This window comes from Wyeomyia smithii, chromosome 3 (assembly GCF_029784165.1).
Source record: "Wyeomyia smithii strain HCP4-BCI-WySm-NY-G18 chromosome 3, ASM2978416v1, whole genome shotgun sequence".
NCBI classification, from domain to species: Eukaryota; Metazoa; Arthropoda; class Insecta; order Diptera; family Culicidae; genus Wyeomyia; species Wyeomyia smithii.
The window spans coordinates 108,530,774-108,558,085 of NC_073696.1; the positions used below are offsets into that span (position 1 = coordinate 108,530,774).

The 27,312-nt window shown below is 41.1% G+C and overlaps 1 protein-coding gene across 1 annotated transcript in view; it reads right to left on the reverse strand.

Annotated features, from left to right (window-relative positions):
- Positions 1-27,312, reverse strand: part of LOC129727164 (uncharacterized) — a 78,980-nt gene that overhangs the window by 44,081 nt on the left and 7,587 nt on the right. Inside the window, exon 3 of the mRNA XM_055684687.1 lies at positions 9,669-9,791. Within this exon, the coding sequence (XP_055540662.1) occupies positions 9,669-9,791 (123 nt within the window). The remainder of the gene's footprint in view (positions 1-9,668; positions 9,792-27,312) is intronic.

Consider the following 27,312-nt stretch of genomic DNA (forward strand, 5'->3'; position numbering starts at 1 on the left):
CCCGCATAATTACAAATTGTAAAAAAATATTAAAAATTTACTATACTAAAAGTAAAATAAATAACTTTTTTGTGTTAAGAGATAGAAGAATAATTTATTCAGCAAAGTTGTAGAAAATTCAAAAATATGAAACTTTGTTGAACAAATGAAAATCCTATCTTTTTTCGGTACAAAGTTATAAAGTACATTACATGGAACTTATTTAAAAGTTAGTTTTTTGTACTTAACTTGAGTTATTTGCATTTTACACGAAAGTGTAGTTCGGAAGAATTATTAGGGCACACAAAAAACACATTTTTGCCGAAGACTATATATCTCCAGGAGTTTTCCTTACAAAGTAAAATCATATTTTAGCTTATTTTTTCGATAACTTCAAGAATGTATAGGTTAAAAAGGGGCAAGTAGAATCATGATGTCAATAGTTTTTCTTGAAGTTAAGCTGAAGTACTATAAACTTCTTTAGGTTCCATTTGTCCCAATCCAGCCATTTTAGAGTACAGCGAACATATGTCACAGTAGGTTTTCATATATAAAAAAAAACTAACTTTTTTGTGTTAAGAGATAGAGGAATGGTTTTTTCGGCAAAGTTTTAGAACGTGCAAAAATATGAAACTTTGCTGAACAAACAAAATTTCTATCTTCATTGTGAACAGAGTTACAGAGTATTTCATGTAAAAGTTACTTGAAAGTTAGTTTTTTGTACTTAACTTTTGTTAGTTACATTTTACAAGAAAACTTTGTTCTGAAGAAGCATTTGGGCATACAAAACACACATTTTTGTTGAAGGCTACACATATCCAGGATATATATATATATATATATATATATATATATATATATATATATATATATATATATATATATATATATATATATATATATATATATATATATATATATATATATATATATATATATATATATATATATATATATATATATATATATATATATATATATATATATATATATATAGCACATTTCAGCATATATTTTCGATAACTTCAACAACGTATAGAATTGATTCCACTTGCCCCTTTTTCCTTTATACGTTCTTAAAGTTATCGAAAAAATATGCTGAAATATGCTATATCTTTGTGAGGAAAAGTCCTGGAGATGTGTAGCCTTCAACAAAAACGTGTATTTTGTATGCCAAAATCCTTTTCTAGAACAACGTTTTCTTGTAAAATGTAACTAACAGAAGTTTAGTACAAAAAACTAACTTTCAAGTAACTTTTACATTAAATACTCTGTAACTCTGTTCCCAATGAAGATAGAAATTTTGTTTGTTCAGCAAAATTTCATATTTTTGCACGTTCTAAAACTTTGCCGAATTAACCATTCCTCTATCTCTTAACACAAAAAAGTTAGTATTTTTTTATATATGAAAACCTACTGTAACATATGCTCGCCGAACTCTAATATAGGTGGATTGGGACAAATGGAACCTAAAGAAGTTTATAGTACTTCAGCTTAACTTCAAGAAAAACTATTGACATCATGATTCCACTTGCCCCTTTTTAACCTATACATTCTTGAAGTTATCGAAAAAATAAGCTAAAATATGATTTTACTTTGTAAGGAAAACTCCTGGAGATATATAGTCTTCGGCAAAAGTGTTTGTTTTGTGTGCCCTAACAATTCCTCCGAACTGCACTTTCGTGTAAAATGCAACTAACTAAAGTTAAGTACAAAAAACTAACTTTTAAATAAGTTCCATGTAATGTACTTTATAACTTTGTACCGAAAAAAGATAGGATTTTCATTTGTTCAACAAAGTTTCATATTTTTGAATTTTCTACAACTTTGCTGAATAAACTATTCTTCTATCTCTTAACACAAAAATGTTAATTTTTTTATTTTTAGTATAGTAAACTTTTAATATTTTTTTACAATTTGCAATTATGCGGGTCATTCATACAAACAATTGCTCCGAAGACACTATTAAGCTAGGATGAAGTTAAAAGGCGCTATGAAATTAAGTTCCACTTTTTGCCTTATTGGACCACTGTGCGTTGGTCGGAGTCAAACCCAAGATGCCGGAGGTTCAAATTCCGGGTTCGGAGATATGCGCTATAGAAATCGTCGCGGGCGTTCCGAAGCGCAAACTGCACGACGATGAGACTTTCGTTACCATCCGACAATTTACCAGCATTCATCCTTCTAAGATCAGCCAATGGAACAGCAGCAGCTTGCAGATTAAGCTGTTTGCAAATATTCGCGAAGACAGCAACAAAATTTTCGCCAGATAGAAAAGGAATGCCACTTACGATGAGCTCGTTTCTGTTTTCTAGGTTAGAAACAGTATCCGTAATTCAGTCTAACCTAGAGCTGATGACATTAATAGCAGCATCACCGTGCATAAATTTTTCGGTACATTCCGCTCTCAACGACTGGATATCCTGGGATACGACACATAGTTTGTCCTCTAACTCGGATTTCACAGCGTCAATTTTATTGTTGATGTTGATTTGCAGCTCATCAATCTTGTCTTTTGTTTCGGTAAACTGCGCGAGCAACAAATGAACTGCAGATTCAAGGGTAATCAAGTTAGTCGTCTCGCTCGTGCTCTCCTCGTCACTCCGAAGTCGCTTGGATAAGCCGGTACTTTTTGTAGAGGATGGCATTTTCACTTCCTTACTCTCAGTCAGTGTGAGCAATATTCTTTGACTACGTATGTATAGGTGCTCGGAGACAATAGGGCCACTAGTAGAGCCGTATAAGTAGGATATATTCGCGTTTTTAGCAGTGTTCAGGCACGTTCTTAGAAGACCACTTAAAATCCAATGAAAGTTCGATTAGGCAAAATCACCGGTACTATCACAGAGCAGATGCGGTTAGTTTTACATATCAAATTTAAAGTTTGTTTAAGAGCACTTTATTCGCGACACATTCTGACTTGCAGTGTTGCCAGGATTAGGGTGGGGAATCGTTATATGGAAAAAACGAAACTTGATAGCAGAAAGCCAGAACCAAGTTTTTTTTGTTCTATTTGGGGCCCCTAACAATCCTAAATTTATCGGAAGTCGATTGGTTTTGTCTCCGCTTGGCGCATTGCATTTCAAATTTGTATGGAGATTTGTTGGAAAAACCAACTTTTTTGCATTTTCCATTCTAAAGAGCTCAAAATGGCTCAAACCAAAGGTTTCATGACTTCAAATGGTAGGTTTTTTGGTGCCTAACAACTTGGCCGAAGACACTAAAGAGCTAGGGTGTCCCAAAAAAATACTAGAGCTGTTCAAAGTTGAGTATGTCGAAATTTATATTGCAAATCATTTTTTCTGCCAACACTGCCAGTGTACCGGCGTCAGTCAGATTTCCATCAGAAGTGACCTCAGAAACACGTTGTAGATTCTACTATATCTCTTCTTATGGACATCCTAGCTCTTCAGTGTCTTCGGCAAAGTTGTTAGGCATCTAAAATACTATACTCTAACATAATGTAGTGCATTATTAGACTATTATTGAGCTCTCTAGAAAGGTAAATGCAAAAAAGTAGGTTTTCCCATATAAATTTCCATACAAATTTGAAATGCAATGCGCCATACTTATGTTGCTATGGTTACCATGGAAAAAGTGAATTTCGTGTTTTGATTATGCTTTGCGTCCTTATGGAAATGAATACTCTTCCGTAAAGTATTGGTTTACTCAATCTGGTCGTGATCCTATCTTTACAACACCACGCTCAAAAAAATCAAATGAGGCAGTCACGCTGTAAATAAATTTTAGCTTCGAATTCCGCTTAGAAGTAGTTCTAAACAGTTTCGTGTTCTCTAAATAAGCCTCCATGCAAAATTTTAGCTCAATCGGACCTCGAGAACACGTGCCTCAAAAATAATTTTTCGAGATAACACCAATTTTCGACGTTTCATGCATTTCTAAGACATTTGGCATTACCCTTCTCTTCCGTGGGCCGAATCGGCCCAGTTGACTAACCAGCCTCAGGGTTTTGCCCAATCAACCGTCTCGTCTACCTTGCTTAAACCTCAGCGACGGTTAATACGTCAGTTTGCATGCATTTGGAAGCGGTAGCGCTTTTTCGCTTATAAGTGAGGTCGCGTTGTTTAATCGCTTTCTCTGTTGTTTGCGAACGCTTTTCCGATGACTGTATTTTCTTCAAGGTGGCGGTGAAATCTGCGAACTCAGGTTGCGGGGATGAAACTAGGGGAGAGATGCTGGGGTAGTTGAACTCCCCCAAACACCTACTGGTCCCTGTCTCGAACCACTAAAACCCCTCCAGTCTCCAGGCCTGATCTTCCCGGAACGACGGTTGAGTATAACGTCGAGGAGTGGCTTTTGTGCGTGATGCACCCTCTTTACTCTTATAGCCTCCTAACTAACTACTAGGAGACTGGTGGATAGCTACCACTGGCTTGTTGGTGGTTGACAAGCCAAATATTTTGTAGCTTCATGATGATCTGGGAGGCAGCTGCAAGCCGCGCTTCAGATGTCTGGATCATCGCATATTCTTCGGACTAGGTTGTCCGGAGTAGTGCCAGGCCTGAACACAGCCACCATGTCGCTCCTCGCTCTTACGAAACGGGGGCAGACGAAAAAGACATGCTCATCAGTCTCCTCCGTATCCGTCCGTACGATACGCACTCGCAACTCTCAGGCACATGAGCTTATAGGTACTTTCCAGTTTACCGCGGTAACTGTTAGTACCTAACGCGCTGGACCACGCTGGCCCACCATACCTAATTATGGAGTAAACCACGCTGGCCAGAAGTCTTCGCTTGCTCTGCCATAAACCGCTGAGCTATTGAAAATCATTCGAGATAGTGCTGCAAGAGCCGATGAGGCCCTCCTACAGGCATTGTGGTTGTGACTACCGATCGTGAGCTTGTCGTCAACCATAACCCTCAAGAGCTTCAGAGATCGCTTTGAGGTGATGGTGCAGTGTCCGACTCTGACCACCGCCTGTTGCTCCGAATGACAGTTGTTCACATCCGTAACTTCCGTCTTATAATGCGTTAGCTCCAGTTTTTTTACATATGTGCTTTTGAAAAAAATGAAGCGTTTGAGAAAACACGTGTAGGCATGCGGGCTCCCGAGGGCTCACGAAGTTGAGAACACTCGGGTTTGTGTTTGCCGAATCTTTCGAAGGGCTGTTTTATCTAGAACACTGCGGGTTTTTCGTTTTGTATACGCACTGAAGGGCAATCTAAATACCCTCCTTGGCATCGCTTGAAACACACACGCGGGTGGTGTAGTGGGCTTAGAAATGCCTGATTGAACGTATTCTTCACGTCGAGTGTGACGATTGCGCAATAGCGTATTCCCCTTCTCTTGCACCTGAGTGCCACCTCCGCCGACTTGGTGACGAAAGAGATAACATCCAGCGTTTATCTGCCTTTCCGGAAGCCGAACTGGTTAATTGTCAGACCGTTTACACCCTCCGTGTACCTCACCAGTCTGTTGAGGATAATTCTCTCAAACATCTTGCCCGCATACACCAGTAGCAGATGGGCCTATATGCCTACTGTCCGGAATGAGACAGTCATCCAGGCACCTTTCCAAGACTGCCCGTAACAGCCCGGGGCTGTTTTTATTGCCAGCCTAATCAGGCCAGGTTAGGAATAACGGTCATGGCGCCTTGCTCATCTTTAGGGATTTGGTGATCACGATGAGTTCCTCATTCGTAACCCTTGCCTCCTCAACCTTGACACGGCCGTCGTCGCTTACGGATTGGGTGTTCGGTAGGCTGGCCAACCATCCGTAGTCTATGTCTGAGATACTGGAACGTCGGACGTGAGACTCGACCGCCGGAGGCCAAGGGCTTGTCTCGTGACTAGGAAAGAGTCCCTCGATGATACGCTCCAGCATCGCTGGTGATCTCCCAGTGCCAAACGCTAGTAAGTCTTTGATCTTGGCCATTACGATCCTGTAGGCGTCACCCCACGGATTCGTTTCAGCACTCGCACATAGCCTATCGAAGCAGGCCCTCTTTCTTGCCTTTATCGCACTCTCTAGCATCGAACTTGTAGAACCGGATGCTGCACAGCGCTCTGTTCTCTCTTCTTTGTTTCACGCAAACTGCATCCTCCGTCTTGCACAGAGGTACGCACTGCGAAGGTCGGCTATCGCGTCCGTCAACCAGTAAACCGGTGGCTTTCCATTCCTAGGTTGGTGAGTCCTAGCCACAGTGGCGTCACACGCCAGCGACAGTTGGTTGGTCAGCAGTCAGGCGGAGCCAACTGCCCCCTTTACGCTCTTTTCTCATTGCCTCGAATTTCGAGTCGAATGCGATGTCTTCCACCTGAGACAGGTCCATCGCCTCCGCGCCATTTCTGCTGTATGTACATTTGTTCCCAACGTTGGCCAGATCTAGGTTGAAGTTTGCCAATGTCTTCAGCAAGATCTGACCCCTCTGGTTCGTAAAGCGACTTCCCTACTCAACAGCCCAAGCGTTGAAATCGCCCGCCACCACAAACGGCATTTGGCCCGTTAGCTCGATGAATAACAGATCGACCAACTGTGTGAACATTTCGGTAGACCAACGTGGCGGAATATAGCAACTACAGTAGAGCACTGCGTTCACCTTGGCAACCACGTAGCCTTCTTCTGAAGTTGAAACAACCACCTGAACCGGAAACTTGCTCGTCGGCCTTATCCGCAACCCAGTTACCGTTTCCGGGAGGGATGCGGTAGGGGTCCGTTACGTTAGCGATGTCCGCCAACGACTCAGTGGCTGTTTGGTGTGGCAGCTGCTGGGCGGCAAAGCAAAGGTTCAGGTTCAGCTGCGTCACCCTTATGCTCGTGGTTTCATAACCGGATCACAGGCTGGGCACCTGGGACCTCCCATAAAGTGGTTAGCGTTCAGTTTTCCGGTACATACCATTCACTTGGGAGGCACCCCACAGTCCTTCATTTCATGGCCTGCACTACCGCATCGCCTGCACAACTGGCTCCTTTTGGGCCCCTTGCAGGTACAGGGCTTATGTCCTCTCTCAAAGCACCGGAAGTAAATGTCTTGCTGTTAAACTGTAGTATGCTCAGGGGGCATACAGACCAACCGACCTTCAATTTACCTTCCTTCATGGCCAGGTTAGCATCCTAGCATCCGCCGACGGTAGTCGCTAAGTGGCTACCTGGGTCCCTACCGGACCTTTTCGGAGACGGATTGACTTTTTAGACACCTCCACCTCCACCTCGCACTGCGCTTGTGCAAAGTCGCACCCATCGGTGATTTTGTCCAGGGTTTTAAGTTGCACATACATCCCTAGGTTCTCTCGGCTACCGTTTTGTAGGTAGCTCCCTTATTTTTGGCGTCCTTCCGGAGCTCAAGTATCATCCCGCCAGCGCGGGATCGGCGGATAATCGGCACGCCTTGAACTAGGTTTCGCCCTTCATTTTCTTCAAGACTTCTGAGTACTTAGACCGATTCATCTTGAGTATGAAGGCGTCCCCCCTACTCCATGCCTTCTTGACCTTTTTTGGTCCTCTAGCCGCTCCGCCATCTTGGAGCGTCAACTGTAAGTCTTATGTAGATTGCTTCGTATTCTGCCTTGGCGATCTCGATTGTGGAAAGAGAATAACCTGGGCCTTAATAGCATGGATCACAATTTAAGCTAACTTCAACTTCGACGGAAAGTAACCAAGCTTACAGCATAGATTTAAGTCACGTGGAACAAAACTACTACTACTACTACTACTACTACTACTACTACTACTACTACTACTACTACTACTACTACTACTACTACTACTACTACTACTACTACTACTACTACTACTACTACTACTACTACTACTACTACTACTACTACTACTACTACTACTACTACTACTACTACTACTACTACTACTACTACTACTACTACTACTACTACTACTACTACTACTACTACTACTACTACTACTACTACTACTACTACTACTACTACTACTACTACTACTACTACTACTACTACTACTACTACTACTACTACTACTACTACTACTACTACTACTACTACTACTACTACTACTACTACTACTACTACTACTACTACTACTACTACTACTACTACTACTACTACTACTACTACTACTACTACTACTACTACTACTACTACTACTACTACTACTACTACTACTACTACTACTACTACTACTACTACTACTACTACTACTACTACTACTACTACTACTACTACTACTACTACTACTACTACTACTACTACTACTACTACTACTACTACTACTACTACTACTACTACTACTACTACTACTACTACTACTACTACTACTACTACTACTACTACTACTACTACTACTACTACTACTACTACTACTACTACTACTACTACTACTACTACTACTACTACTACTACTACTACTACTACTACTACTACTACTACTACTACTACTACTACTACTACTACTACTACTACTACTACTACTACTACTACTACTACTACTACTACTACTACTACTACTACTACTACTACTACTACTACTACTACTACTACTACTACTACTACTACTACTACTACTACTACTACTACTACTACTACTACTACTACTACTACTACTACTACTACTACTACTACTACTACTACTACTACTACTACTACTACTACTACTACTACTACTACTACTACTACTACTACTACTACTACTACTACTACTACTACTACTACTACTACTACTACTACTACTACTACTACTACTACTACTACTACTACTACTACTACTACTACTACTACTACTACTACTACTACTACTACTACTACTACTACTACTACTACTACTACTACTACTACTACTACTACTACTACTACTACTACTACTAATACTGAGATATGTTTTAAAAAGATTTTTTTATGTTGAAGAATATTATTACAATACTACAACAATAACAATACAAACTATACTGTGAGAATATCTGTTAAGGAGTCATTAGGTTTTGTCGCAACAACGGACCAATTTGCCCCACTGTGCGCCGTAAGCGATTTCAATTTCATACTGCTGCAAAACTACAATGAATTTAACTACAATGAATTTTTTCTTCTACTTTTCTGACGTTATAGCAATAGAAAACATTCAAAAAACGTTTAGAATGGTGCAAGGTATCCTAAAATAACAGAGCTCCTTGAAAATCGAGTTTCCATAATCTTTTCGAACTTTTACTGTTAAAGGTGAACAGTGATGTTCAATTTACTACTTCGAATCCTAAACTATGTTAGTAATTTTCTCTTGATCAAAAGTAAAGTATAGAGAAATAGTATATTGTACTGACGTTCAATCACAAGGCATGTTTCTGTATTTGTTGTGACATTTTTAGGCAAAGTTTAGCTAGCTGAGGAAGGTGGTACGGGGTTGACCAAAAATCCAGAATAAGTCACGCAACGTATATACCGAAAGTGTTACAATAGTATTGGAAATCTTGTTAGGAGGAAAATTCATAAACCAACTTTACCTCTGAGAAACAAGATTACTAATCCTGTGGTTTCAACGACAACTACTGTTGGAATGTTATTACATCATCTTCCTGAGTAAATTACGCCGAAATTCAGCCGAAACGTAATCTATCACATGCAGATTCAACGAAATTAAAGCTGCACACCGCATCACGAGAGTACATTTCGTTCAACAATTAAAAAAGTTATTGCCAAAGTTTCGTCGCTGATCGAAACGTAAAAGTTTGCAAGCAATTATTCATCAATGTCTAGTTCATAACTTACCGGTGATCGGCGGGCTGAGGAAGGTGGTGAAGGGCAACGCCAGGTAGATGATTGCAATTTCCTCCACCGTCAGGCCGGTACTCTGCATGTGGATGGTAAGGTAGGGCAACAGCGACGACGTAGCTGCGGGTCAGGAAGAAAAGAAAACACAAAACCATGTATTGAACAAATTAAACGGAAAACCAACTGACGGCGGCGTCGCGGAGAAAGGAAAAAAAATATGATCGATTCTGGTGACATCGACAGGGTGACGGGTATAATAAGCGAGAAAATAAATGAATTTATAATCAGCTTTTTAATGGATTTTTCTCCAACATTCCGAGCTTACCGATGTTTTACTGTTAGAAGTTTGATCAAAGAAGAACAGAACAGATTTTGCACCGCTTGTTCCTACTAACAGCGCCATTAAAACAAATGATCTTGTTAGGAGAATTTTGTCGTTTCAAACACAATTTGGGAAATTTAGAAATAAATTTAAGCACCGAATCAACTACTTGAACTAACTTCCAGTGATTTCCAGTAATGATTTGACGATGATGAATGGTGATGGAATCTCTTCCACCACAGAGCAAATATTTGCCAACATTGATTTCCGTCCCGGCGAGTTGCTGACCGAATGTTCACTCTTTCCTCCGTTTCTCGCCAGTCGGCTGGCAGATAGAGTGATGTGATTTATGATTGTGAGTAAATACACTCCATAATGCAACGGATTCTATCATCGATCCGACAGTTGTTCAAACTATTGCTTCTGACAGGACCGGGCAACAAGCGGGCAACGACCAGATGGCCGCCTACGGCTAAGTGCACGAGTAATCGAATGAGAGTCGCACACACACGCACACGACCGAATGCAGATTGGCCAATAATTCTGAGCTCACTGAAGTGTTGTCACTTCGGTGTTGTTTCAAATGAGCTTGACCATACGTTACGGATGCGATGTTTCATCAGATGCAATAGTCCATGAGGATGGACGATGTCAGTGTTTCGGTAATAGATAACATTTGCAGATGCAATGCGATTGCATTTTGTAATTATTCGTATTATTTGAGCTCTTCCTGATAAAATTGTTAATTTATACCTACAGGGAGTAGACAAAATGATTGAGACTGGCAAAATTTTGTCGATTTTTAAATGGTCAGATCTTCACGAAAAATGAATCAATTTTGATGAAAGTGGTTTCATTTTACTGGAAAACTATTCTCGATTCCAAAAATTATTAACGAATTTGACGGGACCAATGGACACCGGAAATGTTTCGGATTTTAAGAGTGTGTGTCAAAATTTGCATTCTTGCAACGCGCAAAACTTTTTCTGACATCTTATTCCTTTTATGTTTCCAATGAACTAGAATTCATTCCGAGTTCATTGATATCCAAAGATTGAAAATCCGTCAAGGAACTAATAATTGAGTATGTTTTTTTGCAGTTTTTTGCTGTTGGGTACATAGTACACGAAGAAGTTTTTGTTAGAAAAACTTTTTTTCTTCAAGAGTTTGCACTGTGGTTTGTTTTGGAGAGCTTTAGGCAACTAAATTGTCTATCTAAAAACTTCCATTTGAAAAAAAATTGAAATAACCGATATCTTTAAAATCACTTTTCGTATTTGTACTTTTTTTGTCAGAGGATCTGTATCTGAATCGGATCTTCAGGATCTGAAAATTATTTTTTTAATATTTTAAATAAAAGATCACATAGTTTTCTAGAAGTTATCCATTGACAACCATACTCTATCTCTCGACATTATTTAGGTATGTTGATCTCTAAGAAAGAGGTTTCAAATACTTCAAATCTTTTCAAATGTTAGTCCAGAAAAATTGAAAAAAAGTTTGCAAAGTTTCATTGCATTCATAGGGTGCCCAAGGAAAATTGTAGCCAACTAGAGAAAAAACTGCCAAAACAACACCCATACTTAATTAATTCATATCTCGATGGTTCTTCGACGGATTTTCTATGCCGCTTCAGGACCGTGTTCATCAAGCGTACGCCCAAAACTGCCGCTTTCAGTTCGAGGCGAGGAATAGATAGTGTTAGGCAACTTTAGTTTTGGCTTCAGCAAGTGCCACTTCTATGCCGCGGGACGTCTCCAAGCGGGAGTACACTGCACAGGCGTAAGCAGTTTCGCTAGCATTAGCCACGACGTGGATTTGTAGACGAGAATAGTCATGTGTCGGTTGAAAGTAGCTTCGAGGAATGCGAAGTTGACCCAGTTGTTGGAGTAAGCCCGCCCATTGTCGCCAACGTCCAGTTAGTTCATGTGGGATTTCTTGTTCTCAGCCGACTCCACGAGCCCAGAGCTCCTGTATAAAGACATTACCGTGAACCAGGAAATACGCGATGAGACCGAGCGGATCGAAAAGGCTCATGACCACCTTGGCCACTTTACCAGGCCCGGATTTGAGGGGGGGCAAAGGGGGCAAATGCCCCGGGCCTCCCGATTCAAGGGGATGACCCCTAGTCCTTGGGCGACCTTTATTTTTTTGCTCGTGTCACCTTTCAGAAAAGAGGGCCTCACAAACAAATTTGCCCCAGGCCCCCACCGCCTAAATCCGGCCCTGCACTTTACGCTTGGTGGGGACATGATCTGGATGCAGGATGGCCTGTAGTTCATCGCGTGTTCCGAAGGAGTTGATGAACACATTTTCTTTCGAAATCTATTGCATCCCAAGTACCGATTCGGACTTGCCCTCTCGTTCCAGATGAAGGCTTTTAGATTCCTCTTCAGCTACTTCACCTATTCTTCGCAGCATTTCGGGTTCGTTGGAAAGGAATCGCCGTAGAGTGAAGCCTCCCTTGGACTGCACAAGCCTGACCTCGTTCACGACTGTAATCGCCTCCTCGATCGTCTTGAAGCTGTCCAAGTAATCGTCGACGTAGTGCTATTTCTTGATGGCGTCTGCTGCTCTTGGATAATCTCTAGCGAACTCATCGGCGTTAAGGTTCTTCACGTACTGTGCCGACGCCGGGGAACAGCACGCCCCAAATGTAGCGACGTCCATGACGTAAACTTGGGGGTTATCCGAGGAACGAAACCGGAAAAGGAAACATTGCGATTGACAGTCAGGGAAACGCATTCGCAGCTGATGAAATATTTCAATGACGTCACCAGTAAGCGCCACTGGAAATTGGCGAAACTGGCTGAGGACCGTCGGGAGCGCGGCTAGTAGATCGGGTCCTTTTAGGAGACGGGAGTTAGAGGAGACTTCCCCCACCATACACGAATTGCCTCAACGGAAGTCAAGTCGGCAAGAGTTGCACGGTCTGTGTATCCTTTCCGTTCGTAGTCTAATACTTGTTGGTGCACACGTTCTTTCAGCGCTGGATCTCATTAAAGTCTACGCTCTAGTGCCTCCAGATGTCGGACAGCCATGGGATAACTGTCAGGAAAGTTTGGATCGTCCGTGTTAAACAGTAATCCAGTTTCTAAATGTGCTCCCTCGGGCGTGCGTCGTGTAGTCTCCTGTAGTTACCGTATCGCTGGTTTCCCATCTTCGGATTCCAGTTCAGGACTTGGAACGATGACTCCGTTGTCTCCAAGCGTGAAATAGTCATGGAGCTGTTCGTTGAGTTCGCGGTCGCGATCAGAGACCGCTCTGATGTGAAATCCAACGATTGCTGAATGCGACGACTGATTTGGGACGTAACCGTAGACACTCCAACCTAGACGGCACTTTGCCTCAATCGGATGGGTTTTCCCTCCTTCACGCAGCTTGAGCGGAACTCCCAGTTTCAAATTATTCAAGCCGATGAGAAGCTTGGGTTCGATCGACTCATAGTCGTCGATGGGGAGACCACGCAGATGGGGAAAGCGCTCAGCTAGCTCCTGGTACTTCATGCTTTGGGTAGGAAGAACCAGTCGACTAACCATCCGGACATTGAAAAGAGAGTATCGGGAATTTAAATTTTTGCCGGAGATATCAAGCTGGACACATTGCGAGGTCAGTTCGACCCGTGTCACGTTTCCGGTCCACTTCAAGGTGAGCGGATCTGTTTTTCCCGCGACTCCTAGACCTTTCGCAATTGATTCATCCAGGAGAGTGTAGACGCTTGGCACTGCTTGTCCGGTTTCGCGCTGGTGAAGGTTTTGTTAGTGGTTGGAGCTGTCGGCTGCTCTGCAGAATGTGCCTGAACGATGCCCGTGTTACCCTTAGGCTTACTGTTTTTGACTTCAGTGTGCGTGATGTATTTCTGAGAGCTCCCTCCTGGAATACTGAAACTAACTTCGCTTGCCGCTGTGACCAAACCAGACATGAAGGTGCCAAAGGTGTCCAACGTTGCAGGCGGATGATTGTTTTTGTAAACTGCCCAGTCGAGACGCATTGAACCGGGAAATTTCTCCACCAGTTCCTGTAAAAGCACAGGATTCGCGAGATGGTTGAGTTGTTGTCCCGCTTTGAGGTGATCAACAAGATTCTGCACTGCTAGGCCAAAGTGAATGACCGTTTCCAGTCGGTCGTTTCGCGGCGAGGGAATTTGATTAATCTTGCTCAATTGCGACCTAATCAGGAGATCAGGTCTTTCAAACAACGTACGCAGAGTCTGAACGACGTGCGGTACGCTCACCGGCAGGAGTAAGCGACTTCGTACGGATTCTAGTGCGTGTCCTTTCAAATACCGCTGAAGGCGTACTAGGTTTTCCGCATCTGAATAACCGCAGGTGGCCGTAGACTACTCGAAATTACTTATAAATAAGGGCCAGTCCTCCGGGCTTCCGCTAAACAAGGGCAGATCTTTGCCTAAAACTTGCCTCGCCGCTATTTGTGCTTGTGTTAATACACGAACGAGGGGAGCGGGGCTTGCCGAAGAAGGTTGAGTCGGGGCAACGGGTTGTGGTAGCTGAGGCGACGGAGAGGGCAGATATGTTGGCTGCGGATTCCCTGGCGTACCGGGAATTCCGGATGGAATCGGAGTCTGCGGTACGGGAACAGGCGGATTCGATGGCAGCGGCAACAGAGCCGGTGAATTTGATGGCTGTGGCACAGCTGGTGTACCGGGAAAGGCCAATGGAATGGGTGACAACGGCGGGGGAGCCGGTGGATTGGGTTGTCCGGGAGCCCCTGAAACTGTGGACAGACCTGGGGGTGGTAGCGTTATTAGTGTCAACGGAGGAAAGGAGAGATCCGCTGGGACATCGAGAATCGGGGTCACGTTAGGGTTGTTTGGCTTCCCTAGTAGATTTCCGTTTGATTGTCCAGCGCCCTGTCCGTTTAACCAATCTTCCACCCTCTGGTTTGAGCAGACGATGGAACCACCTCTGCTACTTGCCTCTGCTATCTGCCGGATGATCGCTTTTCACTTCAATTCTAACTCCTCCTGTAACCTTCGCTCTCGAAGACGCTTTTTCTCCTCCAATTGGCGTTCTTTTTCGTCCAACAGTCGGTTCCAAACATCCTGCTCTTCTTGGAGGGCTAGTTCCTGCATCTTCTGCTCTTTCTCGACGAGTTTCAGCTGCACCGTCAATATTGCAGCACGTACACTCGACGTTACACTGCCACCAGGATTCGATTTTCCCTTCTTACAACTTCTTTTCGATCCTACCTTAGAACTTGCCTTAGATCCTGGTTTGGAACTTGATTGAGTCGTGCGGCCACCAATCTCGTGTACTTTCAAGTGATCGGACTTCCCCTGCAACGAGCATTTACCGCACCCATATAAAACACCCGGCTGTCGGGTATGCATGTCGATGCCAGCGCATTCCGCGTGCTTCCACAACTTGCAGAGGCCGCACTGTATGTTGTCGTCCACCGGTAGGGCCGTTCGGTCACAGGTTTGGCAGTTTCGGGGGGAATTCTCTGCCATACTTCCGATACCCGAATAAATTTCTCAAAGAAATGTTGGGCTGAAATCACCAACTCTATGGTAGCAAACACGTGTGTTATATTGTGTTAGCTTTAAGCTACAGAAAAAGATTTATTTAGGCTAGTTTTACAAACTGATTCGCTTAGGATTACTTACAAATTTGGTGTAATTATTCTGGAAGTGGTATTGGCTTTCCTGTCCCACTATGCCTTACTTTTAACTGTAGATATATAATTCCATTTAGGCAATAGGTTAATGATTTCTAACCCTCAAATGATCCGTACTTACATGTGTAGAAAATATATTTTAGAAACTATCACTTCCGAAAATTGTATATAAGAAATTTAGTTTTAAGAGCTGTGGTACTTTAAGTTTAGTATTCAATATGAAATTTCATAGATTTTAACTAGAATAATAAATCGAATTGCATAGAGAAATGAATTGCACGTTGTCACTTCATGAAGAATTATTTTGTTTTGATTTCTCCTATTCCCTTATGTCTTGACGTTCCGACGGGTTATGACAGTTGGTCTTCACGTCACCTTGTCAGCGGCGAATACCGCGCTGCAATATGAAGCGTTGCGTTGCGACCAGGGACCCGTCGTGACAGTTTCTATAGGCAAAAGATGCCATTTTGTGCAATTGGTTGAATTTTTTTGGAACACATCTTTTTTTTTTAAGAAAAACTATAGAAACGTCTATGCAGAATTTTAGCCAAATCAAAATGCCCGATTAAATTGATTGACCGTTTTGTATGATAAAAATAACCCGTGTGATTGTCTCAAACACCACAACGTAGGTGGCGCGCTGTAAGTACTAGAATGAAGAAATTCAAAAAAGAGGGTGGACACCGCTGTACATTGTTTGTAGGTATAATCGTGAGACGTAAACTGCTAGAAACATAAAAACGATAGTGATATATTTGCCGATTTGTGTCATCGGAACCGTATGGATGTTAATCCATATAAATGCTCGATTATGTCACTTTCGCGGGAAAAACAGACTATACATTTCAAATACGCTTAGAAATCAAGCGCGTAAGCCAAGTTTCAGACATAAGAGTAATTTTGGATTCCCAGCTCACTTTCAAGCCCAACTTTCGTTTCCGTCGATAAAGCCTCTAGAATTCTGGGATTCAACTTCAGAATAGCTGGAGAATTTACGGATATTTACTGCCTGAATTCGTGGTATTGCGCAACATCTCGCTCTATATTGGAGTACTTCCCTCTGTCTCAAATACTATTTTTTAAGTTTATTAAAAATTCAGACTTTTGGGGTCATTCCTGAAAAGCTTCTCTTCAACTCTTCTCTTATTCAAATATATGTCGAGTAGGAGCGAAATCCGTCAAAATTTTATTGAGAGGAAAAAGTTAACCTTTTTTAAAGCCTAGGCTCGTCTTATTGTTTTGTAACACAATTTACTTCTGTCTCCCGATGAATAGCAGTGCGCCCTCATGCAGTTACCCACTATGACGGATAGTTTATGTATTTGTATTGTATTTGCTCATTTTGTAGCTGTGCAGAACAATACCTATGTTTGGATTTTGAGGTTTGCTCTTCAGTAATCAAAATGGCGTTCAAGCAAAAGAAGCCACGCACCTAAATTTTGCAAAATTGTTAGAAGTAGCCTAATTTTCGTCAATCACAATAACGCAAAGCCACAATAACATTAGAAGAATAGCCCAGCGCTTTCGAGCGGAACCCTAAAACCTCCGTCCGAGGTGTTGCAACATGCTGTGAGTTTCATCTGCACCACTTCATCGAGCTAAAAAAAACGAGCCAAATTACTGTCTTATTAAGAGGTAGTGACCAAAATGCAATAATAAACAAAACAAAACGGTCATAATATCCCGGAAGTTGTATACAACGATGCTGACAGTTTGAATGGGTGGTGATAGAGGACGAAACCTACGTCAAGATTGTCGATGTCTGCCAAGAAGTATCTAACGTGAAGGGTTATCAATACCTCTGGCTCGGAACGTGAACTTTTCATTGCAACAGGATCTAGAGAAAATGTTATATAAAGAGATGCGCAAAAAGAAAAGCTGAAATTTTTTTACTAGTATTTATTTCAAACAATTCTGGCAACCAGATTTGCAATGAAACCCTAATTGCACGTGTTTTAAGAACAATGTACTGATTGCAGCCCTTATTCTACACTAAAAGTACGACGGAAAGAGATGGTTTACTTACAGTTGGAGCCTTGACTTGACAATTCATTTGAAGTTTAGGCCAGAGTGTGCACCGGGACAACCCACGAAATTTATTTTGAGTCATAAACTTTCGACAAAAGGTGTCTATGTTCCTCTCGAAAAATACGTAATCTGACATGTCGCATATCAGCAGCTTCAATCATTAAATGGTACTCTTAAACCTAATTTACATTTACGTGCGCATCCAACGCCGTGATAGTTTCGACCACACATTTCTGATTTGTGGTCCGGCTCATATCCATCAGTTTTGCAATATCCCGACAGATACACATCTATAGAATTCCGAGAGGTAAATTGATACCCGATCGAGGTGATGTATTGAAACCAAATATCTCTTAACAATTTGTTTACTAATATTTTGTTACTTTGATTTCAAAATGAAACTCATAATAATTCATAATATGAGAACTATATTGATATTTTCTAAACTGCACCGGTTTGACCAACACCAAATGGTGTGAGGCTTTTCTATTTTTGTTAACCTTCATTGCATCCTGAAAAAACTTACGTTGTTTACCCTGGTGTGTGGTTTTCCACACAAACAACATTTTAATTTGTTTTGGACAAGAAACAACTTAATTTTGCCCCAAACTTATTTTTTTCATTGAGTGCATACATACCTGAAGCTATAGGTACCAAATAATCCTGTTTTGAAAATCTAATAAAGTATGTATGTGTGCGGAAGTATGTGTATGTGTGTATATTTTCATTCTTACGACCATTATATCTCGATTTTCTCAGCATCGGCTGAACCGATTCGATTGTTCTTAGTCGCGTTTGAAAGAGCAAAAAGTCTATTTATTTGACAAAAAATATCGTTTTGATCCGAAGGCTCATTCAGAAATGACGCAACGAAATGTGGTCAGCTTATATAGGAACTGATAAACTCACCGATTTTTTCTTCCAGCGGTTTTACTGATTTGAGTCCTTTTGGTGCTAGATGCGTTTGTTAGGATTTGGAGGGTAGATTTATATTCAAAAATATACTTAAAATTAAATGATAATTTCCAAAGGTACGTTGAAAAAAAAACAAAACAAAATTTGTGGAAACGCCTAGTACATTGCAGTAGTTTGGAGGTAACCAATTGAATGATATTATGCGTAGTGTACAAAAACAATCTTGAAAAATACACTTGGATTATCTCAGCAATGGATGTATTGATTTGATTTCGTCAGCTGCAATTGGAATGGCTTGAAGGCTATTAGGTCATCGTCGGACATCTGCTTGATCCGATGGTTCATGCAAAAGTTACAAAACAAAACGTGTTTACATGATATGAGACCAATTAAACATGCTATGATAGCAATTGAACAAAAAAAAATCCTAACATCGGTTTGACCAAATGAAGCAATTTGGTGCTAGGAATGTTCGTAAGAATATTCTGAAATCTATGCTAAGCAAAGTAAGCAAAGCCTTGGTGCTACATTCCGATTCGTTCATTATACACAGACTTCGCAGTCGAATGTTTAGTGTGAAGGACAATTGCGGGGCTAGCGCTACGATCCTACTAACACTAACAGTTTCTCCCGAGCCGAGACTCGAACCCACGATGACTGGCTTGTTAGACCATCTCCGGAGATTCATTCTAAATTTATTTCAATATACCTAAAAGAACGAGTATACTTGTTTGCAGTAGACATAAAACTGTGTAAATGTTGAACACTGCTCAACCAGGCTGTGCAAACACTAAATAGGTACTTTTAGCATTAGCGTATTCGTAACCCAAATGTGTGAAAATTCTCACACTGGGAATAAACACATACTTTTACACATGTCCCACGTAGCCTTTTGATTCATTTGATTTTGATGCGAATTACAAGAATGCACCTTTATACATTTCTAAAATCAGTCAAACCGTTGAAAAAAAATCAATTAGTTTATCAGTTCCCATGTAAATTGATCATCTTTTGTTACGTCATTTTTGAATGAACCTTCAGATCAAAACGATATTTTCCATCAACTAACTAGACTTTAAGCTCTTTCAAACGCGACTAAGAACAATCGAATCGGTTCAGCCGTTGCTGAGAAAATCGAGATATATTGGTCGTAAGAATGAAAATAAACACACTTACACATACTTCCGCACACATACACACCTTATTCGATTTTTGAAACAGGATTAATTGGTACCTATAGCTTCAGGTATGAAAGCACTCAATGAAAAAAATATGTTTGGGGCAAAATTAAGTTGTTTCTTGTCCAAAATAAATTCGAATCTTGTATGTGTGGCTATCCACACATCAGGGTAAACAACGTAAGTTTTTAAATATCTCATCAACCAAAAAAAATTTTCCCTTGAAGAAAATATATTTTGTGTAAGATTGATGGTTTAGAAAATGTCATGAAATTTCATCAAAATCGATCGAGAAGTTTTCGAAAAAAAATCAAAACAAAATTCATTTGTGTGGTTTTCCACACAAGGGTTCAATGAAGGTTAAAATAACCCCTTTTTTGTTATTTTTATACAGCAGAGAACTGAAAGGCGTGATTTGCACTGTATCGTGTCTGATAAATAGCTGCATTATCTCCACTAGTTTCGTTCCGTAATGATAAACGTTAATAAACTAAACAATGTACATTGTATTTTTACTTTTAAACTCAATCAGCGGATGAATGAAAATATATATCTAGCTTTTGGCTCGGAGCCCAACTAGATCGAGCATAAATCACTAAAATCAAAACGCCCTTGCATGTTGTAATGCAACCACAGTTTGAAACACCAATCATGACTCTCCTGCACTGCTAGGACCTGTTCCATCCTGCCCTTTAACAGCATGCTGGCACGATACATTTTAATGATGGCATCGGACAACAAGAGAAGCGGTAAATTCACCGAATTCGTTATGAATAGTGATGCGATTCCGTAATTCCACATTCACATTAGTGTAGCGACGCCCGGGACATCGTCATCGGTCGCCATACGCACTCTGATGCCGCGCTATCTAATGTTACATATTGCAACATTCACCGCAATGGTATTCAGTCTATTGCAGCTGGTGTGGCATGCTATCAAACGGATGAGTTGCGGGAATAGGCTTTCGAGTCAACAGCATGTGTGACATATTAAGCTCATCATTGTTGGTTTCCACGGGAAAACGCCAACCCTGGCAGCCAGGAATAACGCCACGTGCCCTGTATCGAATGCATTGCTGCATTCCACGGGATGTCGTAGATTATGCATTCATTGTCGCTGTACCAAAGACAAGTTATGGCACCGATTTATTGCACCGCCCTGGAACGTTGTCGGGCGACAAAATTATGGTGGCATTGAATTTTTCATGTTCATCTAGCGGAATGGGAATATATATCATAGAAACTATTGGCTGCTGCATCACCAACAGAAAAACGAGGTATGAGCATTTAACATGCATGTTGTCATTATTTTTGGCACTTCAAAGTTATAACTGACGTGGAGCCAGGGTGGCTGAAAATATTTTTTTCCAGCCTTGTTCAGCCAGGTTTTCTAACCCTTCGCTATTTTCCGTATTGAATATTAAGTTGTAATTAATGTTTCATAGTACTGCACAAAGAGATATCCAAAAACACACCTGGTGGCACCCTAATGGTGAAACCTGCTCTCCGATGGACCATAAATATTCTGGTTAGTATTTCGCAGACGCCACACGCCGTGTCAGAATCGGAATATTATGCAACTTCAATGCACCTCGGATTTTCCTTCACCAAAAGTTAGTTCAAGGTCCAAGCTTCAAAATGAAAGTAATTTTAAAATATTCTATCGAGGAAAACTTGAATAAAATGAGTTTAAAATTTTTTCAATGTTTTGATCATGTATGCCCATGTATGGATATGATAGGCACATTGAAATATATAGTATGGTAACGATAAAAACAATTTGTGTGTGGATGTGTGTGTGTGTGAGAGAGAGAAAGATATAAAAAGGCACTTGTTTGTCAAAACTTACAATGATTGTTTGATTCGGGTAGGACCTGAAAAAGTGCATAAATGCAACAAGAGTAGGTCAAAACCTTCAGGGCTGGCTGTGAATTCTCATTATAATGAGGTTTCGAAGGCCATTCGAAACAAGTCAACAAATGATGAATTGTTTTACTAATGGTAGGTTTTACTAATTTGAAGGTAAAACCAATCCGTACACGGAAAAGTTCAAGTCTTAATCAATCAATCTGTTTGTTTTTTTCCTTAAGAGTGAGAGATCTTTGGTGACTTCAGGATAGTTTTAGGCAACTCAATTGTCTATCTGAAAGCCTGTTTTGGAAAGAAAACTGAGATGACCGATTTTTTTTTAAATCCTTTTTAGCTTTCAAAATGATTCTTTTTAGTGTAAGATCTTAGATTGAATTTACTCTCTAAAAGACATCTTTTTTATAATCTCTCTAATCTATAACCTCTGCAAGCAAAGTTGCTAAGGGTAGTAAGGCCTACACACTCACAAAGTTTCAGTGAATTTTGATAGGATGCTGCCAACTTCCGGTCATCGAAATCCATGTTTTTGCGAAAATCGGTTAGCCTATCAAATTTAATGTGACTGAGTTTTGCTTTGCAGCAAATGAAGAACTTGGACGGTGTTCGGAACACTATTGGGACTATTCACTATGATTTTGTTACAACATTGATGAATTAACTTCCTGAAATGCATGAAAAATATCAGCAGAATATTCTCAAGGTAGTCGTTGCTAATATGTAATAACAGCCATATATAAAACCACAATAAAAAATCACATTATCATAAACATTTTGTATTTTTTTTTTCTATCGATAGAAGTCATATTGTACACACTACTACACTGTACTGCAACCCCCCTTCCCTCCTTTCTCTCTCTCTCTCACACACACACACATACACTCACACAGATATTGTTTATACCATTGCCATGCCATATGTTGTATCTAGCGGCTCCATATACGGGCAAAAATAATGGAAAATTAAAAAAAAAGCTCATTTTATTCAAGTTTTCCCCGATAGAATATTTTAAAATCACTTTCATTTGAAAGCTTAGACCCTAAACTAACTTTTGGTGAAGAAAAATCCGAGGTGCATCGAAGTTGCATAATATTCCGATTCTGACACGGCGTGCGCCATCGTAATGCGGTGCTTCCGAAGTCCTCATGTCGACTCAGATCACCGTTTCGTGGTATGAACAAATCATTCCTGGTTGGCCTACGTTACGTATACAAGTGGAGCTTTCGAGAAGAAATTACAGCATGTAAGATGTTGGGCACGATCGCAAGAGTCACACGCAACACTTGGTTCGATGCGTAGTGTCAAGTGGTGGATGGGAATAACCGGGCCCATGTTTGCACGATAGTGGCTGCAAATTGTGAACACGCCAGATAAGGGAGAGCTATCGGGGGGTTAGAACGGCCAAAAAAAGAACTCAACCAACGAAAGATATGTGAGAACTGCGAACGATATTTTTCAAAAGTGGTATACCTCATTAGGAACGACACGAGAAGTTTTTATAAAATGGTCAACGGCATCAGGAACCGCTCTGTGCAGAGATTGCCATGTGCAACGACAAAGAAGGGAACCCGATAACCGATGAGATACACAGGTACAGTTGTCGAAAAAAAAAACATAAATAAAATTAAGAAGGATGGAAGAGTTGTGAATCCGCTGTGCTTGGACGAAAAGAAATCAGCTAGAAAGAACGAGTTTTCAGCCGAACTTTTTAATGTCGGGAGTGAGCAGTGGGCCAAAAAACAACTACGAGCGGGCTAGTTAGACAGACCCATTTCTCCAGTCCACAAAAACAGTGACAGCCCTAGTAACAATATTGGTTTTATCAAAGTTTTATAGCGCTCAAAACAGCCAAAACAGCGCTATAAAACTTTGATAAAACCAGTTTTGTAACTTGGGAGGCACATCTTTGACAAGTTCAGCATGTAATCTTTCAAACTCATCATCTGTTTATACAGTATGCAGAAACAGTTTTTCGGCCACCATTAAAATAATTAGGTTTCTTCCGAAAACTCACTAGAAAATTTAATTGCTGTTCAGTTTACTATTATTTATGCAAAAACAAAACCAATTCAAACAAATTCTTTTGCATTTGAGACATGATTTTAGGAAAATGTAAACCCTCTGGCTTACGTAGTTTTATTACCTTCTGCTCCAATAACTACTCGGTGTCGTCGTGACATCTACTCAGCAAGCTTATTCCGGGGTGATTGCTGGATGCTTGTTGGTTTTTTATCCTGGATCTTAACTTCCAAAATTGATCATAGTTTCTTTGTTGGTTTAAGGTAGAGGTCAACACAAGTTGAGATGTCATTATTTATTGGCTAAGAGCTAGTGCTGCACCCTGGATCGATTCTCAAACCTAGTTCTCTTACCTTACCAATCAGACGAGAACCGTAGTGTCTCGTGATGTATCAAGAAGATGTTGCCATGGTGATCGGTTTTGGGCTGTGTTTCGTCAGTTCTCCAAACGTCTCATCACCCGCAAGTCTCCTTCGATCTGGTCGAGCCATCGGGCACGCTGCTCTTTTCTAGCTCTAGCTCCGGCAGAGTTGCTGAAGAGACGTGATTTCACAGCGTTGTCGTCCGGCATCCTTACAACGTGACTGGCCCACCGCAACCTATTGACTTTCGCCGGGTGTGCGATGGAGTCCTCTCCAAGCAGCGCGTGCAGCTCGTGGTTCATGCACTGTCGCCATTATCCGCCGTCCGTCTGTACTCCACCGTATAGCACCTACCGTTCGAAAAATCCAAGAGCGTTAAGGCCCTCCGCCAATAGCGTCGTTGTATCAATTCCGTAGAGAACTACCGGTTGTATCAGGTACATCGTCAGCTTTTTGTTTCGTCGCACTAAACGCGATCGAAGTGGTCATGTCCGCACCGCAGTTGGTGCGTACGTTTGTATGTCTGAGAAGAACAAGCCGTCGATGAGAACATGGTCAATTTGGTTTATTGTACGTTGGTCAGGTGATCTCCAGCTGGCTTTGTCGGCCATTGTCGTTCGTCACAGTGCCAACCAACCAACAACGATTATCTCATGAAATCTGCAGAATGCACCGCCAATGATGTTGGTAAAGTTCGAGTCGAAATCGCAGCGATTAAGGAGGTTCGGTGGCCAAATTTCGGAGAAAGGGAATTCCGCGTAGTAGACCTTATTGCACACACTTCCTTCAAGTACCACCTCTACTACAGCGGCAAAGTAGTGGAACGGGGCGTCAGTTTCGTAGTGCTGTGGAATCAGCAAACAAGAGTCATCCGGTGGAGGCTCGTAGATGACCGTATATGCTTGTTGAGGATTAGGGGCAAATTTTTCAACTACAGTTTAAGGAACCATTCAAATATTACAAAACGCAGAATTTGGCAATTTTTAATACCCACCCACCCCCATGTAATGCCATTTAACATGTTTGCCACACGCAATATAACGCTTCGCTGAATACCCCCCCCCCCCCCCTTAGTGCGTTATATATTATTTGAATGATCCCCAATCAACACCTACGCACCGACAAACGACAAATCCGTCGAAGTCAAAGATGAGTTCTATGAAAAGCTAGAACAACACATGACGAGTGCCCAGAACACGACGTAAAAGTCGTCATCGCACTGTGGTTCCCCCATAGGTCATAAATCCAAAAATCAAATTTCATCATTTTGATATTTCTTCACCTCTCAGCATCCTTCGTGGTCTGAAGCTTACAATGGCATCAACTGTTGTATTGTATGTTAACTGTGGGGCTTGGAAATGCGCATAGTTTTCACTTTTAAACAGCTGTAAAAAGTATGTCATTAGGTTAAGTGCAATTTCACTCCTTTTTAGTGAATTTAAGTATTCCAAAGTAGTTTTTTGATATGAAGGTCCGAAAACAAGGAATGTTGAGCCTCTTTTAGTGAAATAAACAGTCCACATAAGCACTGATGATGGTTGCATGTAGCAGCCGAAATACGTATCTGCGGACGGTATTCGATTTTTTGTAGTAGAATTAAATGGAAACATAACCTATTCTCAATATGCCTCTTTAGTGGTTTTAAGAAAGTTGCATTGTGTTGGTAACGACTGAGCTAATGATAAAATAGTTACATTTTGATAAAAAAAGATATTACCAATGTATTTTCAAATGTTAATTCATAAACTTACGATCAACCGTCGTTTCAAATAACGTGCAGTATTCAACCAAACGTTGGCTGCGTCCTGTTGTTTACACACAAAAGAAACAGATGCTGTCATTTTTTCTAACATTTAGTGCGAAATTTTGAAAATGCGTGGCCTTTCTCCCGAGCAAAGAAAGCGAATTGTGCACGAATGGGGCACCGTGAGTGGTCTTTCTATAAGAAAATTAGCCAGAGAAGAAGGTATAAGTGTCGGAGCAGTTCAAACCGCATTGCGGAAGTATTGTGAAGAGTGCACATTTACTGATGCCCCAAGACGTGGTAGAAAACCCGGGCCTGTTGATCCCACAATGGACAAAAAGGTTAAGGAATACTAGAAGCGGCATCCTTCAGTATCAGTACGAGATGTGGCGAGAAAGCTTGGAACCTCGCCGAATAACGTTATGCGTGCCAAGTGAAGAATGGGTCTGTAGACCCGTCGGAAGCAGAAGCAGCCAAAACGAAATCCAAAACAAGCTGAATCTGTGAAACCGAGAGCTCGGAAGCTTTATGACAAACTTCTGACCAAAAAAATGGGGTGTGTTATCATGGATGACGAAACCTACATAAAACAGGACTATAAGACTCTGCCAGGACCGCAATTTTATATATCAGCGAAGGGAAAGGATGTCCCTGGACCAGTGAAAGCCATTTACACCGAAAAATTTGGCAAGAAGGTAATGGTTTGGCAGGCCATTTGTGAATGTGGGAAAATATCTCGTCCATTCATTACGAATGACACAATGAATGGTAAAATTTACGTGAAAGATTGTTTGCAGGAAAGGTTGTTACCCATGGTTAAGCAGCATAACAATCCTCCAATCTTTTGGCCCGATCTTGCTTCCTGCCATTACTCTAAGGATGCACTAGGGTGGTATAAAACAAATAATATCACATGTGTCCCAAAGGAGATGAATCCTCCAAACTGCCCTGAAATTTGCCCTATTGAAACTTTTTGGGTTTTGACCAAGGCAAAGCTGAAAATGTTGAAAAATTTAAAAAAGATTGGCTTAAAGTGGTAAAAATGGTCGGAGAACACACTGTGCAAAAGCTTATGAGTAGTGTTAAGAGAAAAGTTAGAGAACTCGCGTATCCTACGAAAAATAATCCCAACTTGAATTGAAACTGGAAAGAAAACATTTATTATCTATATTTCAGAATGAAATGACCCGAAAAATCCTGTATTTTTTGTTTTATTCAAGATAGAAGATGTATTTATAATTTTCGGAACAGTCTATATGTCCGAAACACAATTTGGCTGCCGACACCTGCCGGTTTGTGAGAAGTGAATACAAATCGGTCTTTTTTAGGATGTCTTCTTCGTTTTTGTGTTGTTTTTTGGTGTTTTTTTTTTGCGGAAATATTTTGCAACCCCTTTGGCGTCGTACACAAATTACGCATGTAACGATAGGTAACGTTCGATATGACTCCACCCCCTGAAATTACGTAACGCTGAGCAGCCTGACTCCCCTCCAAAATTTTCAATTTCGAGCAAACATCACAGTTACGTAACTGTCTCTACTACACCCCCAACCCCCCCACCCCCTACGTA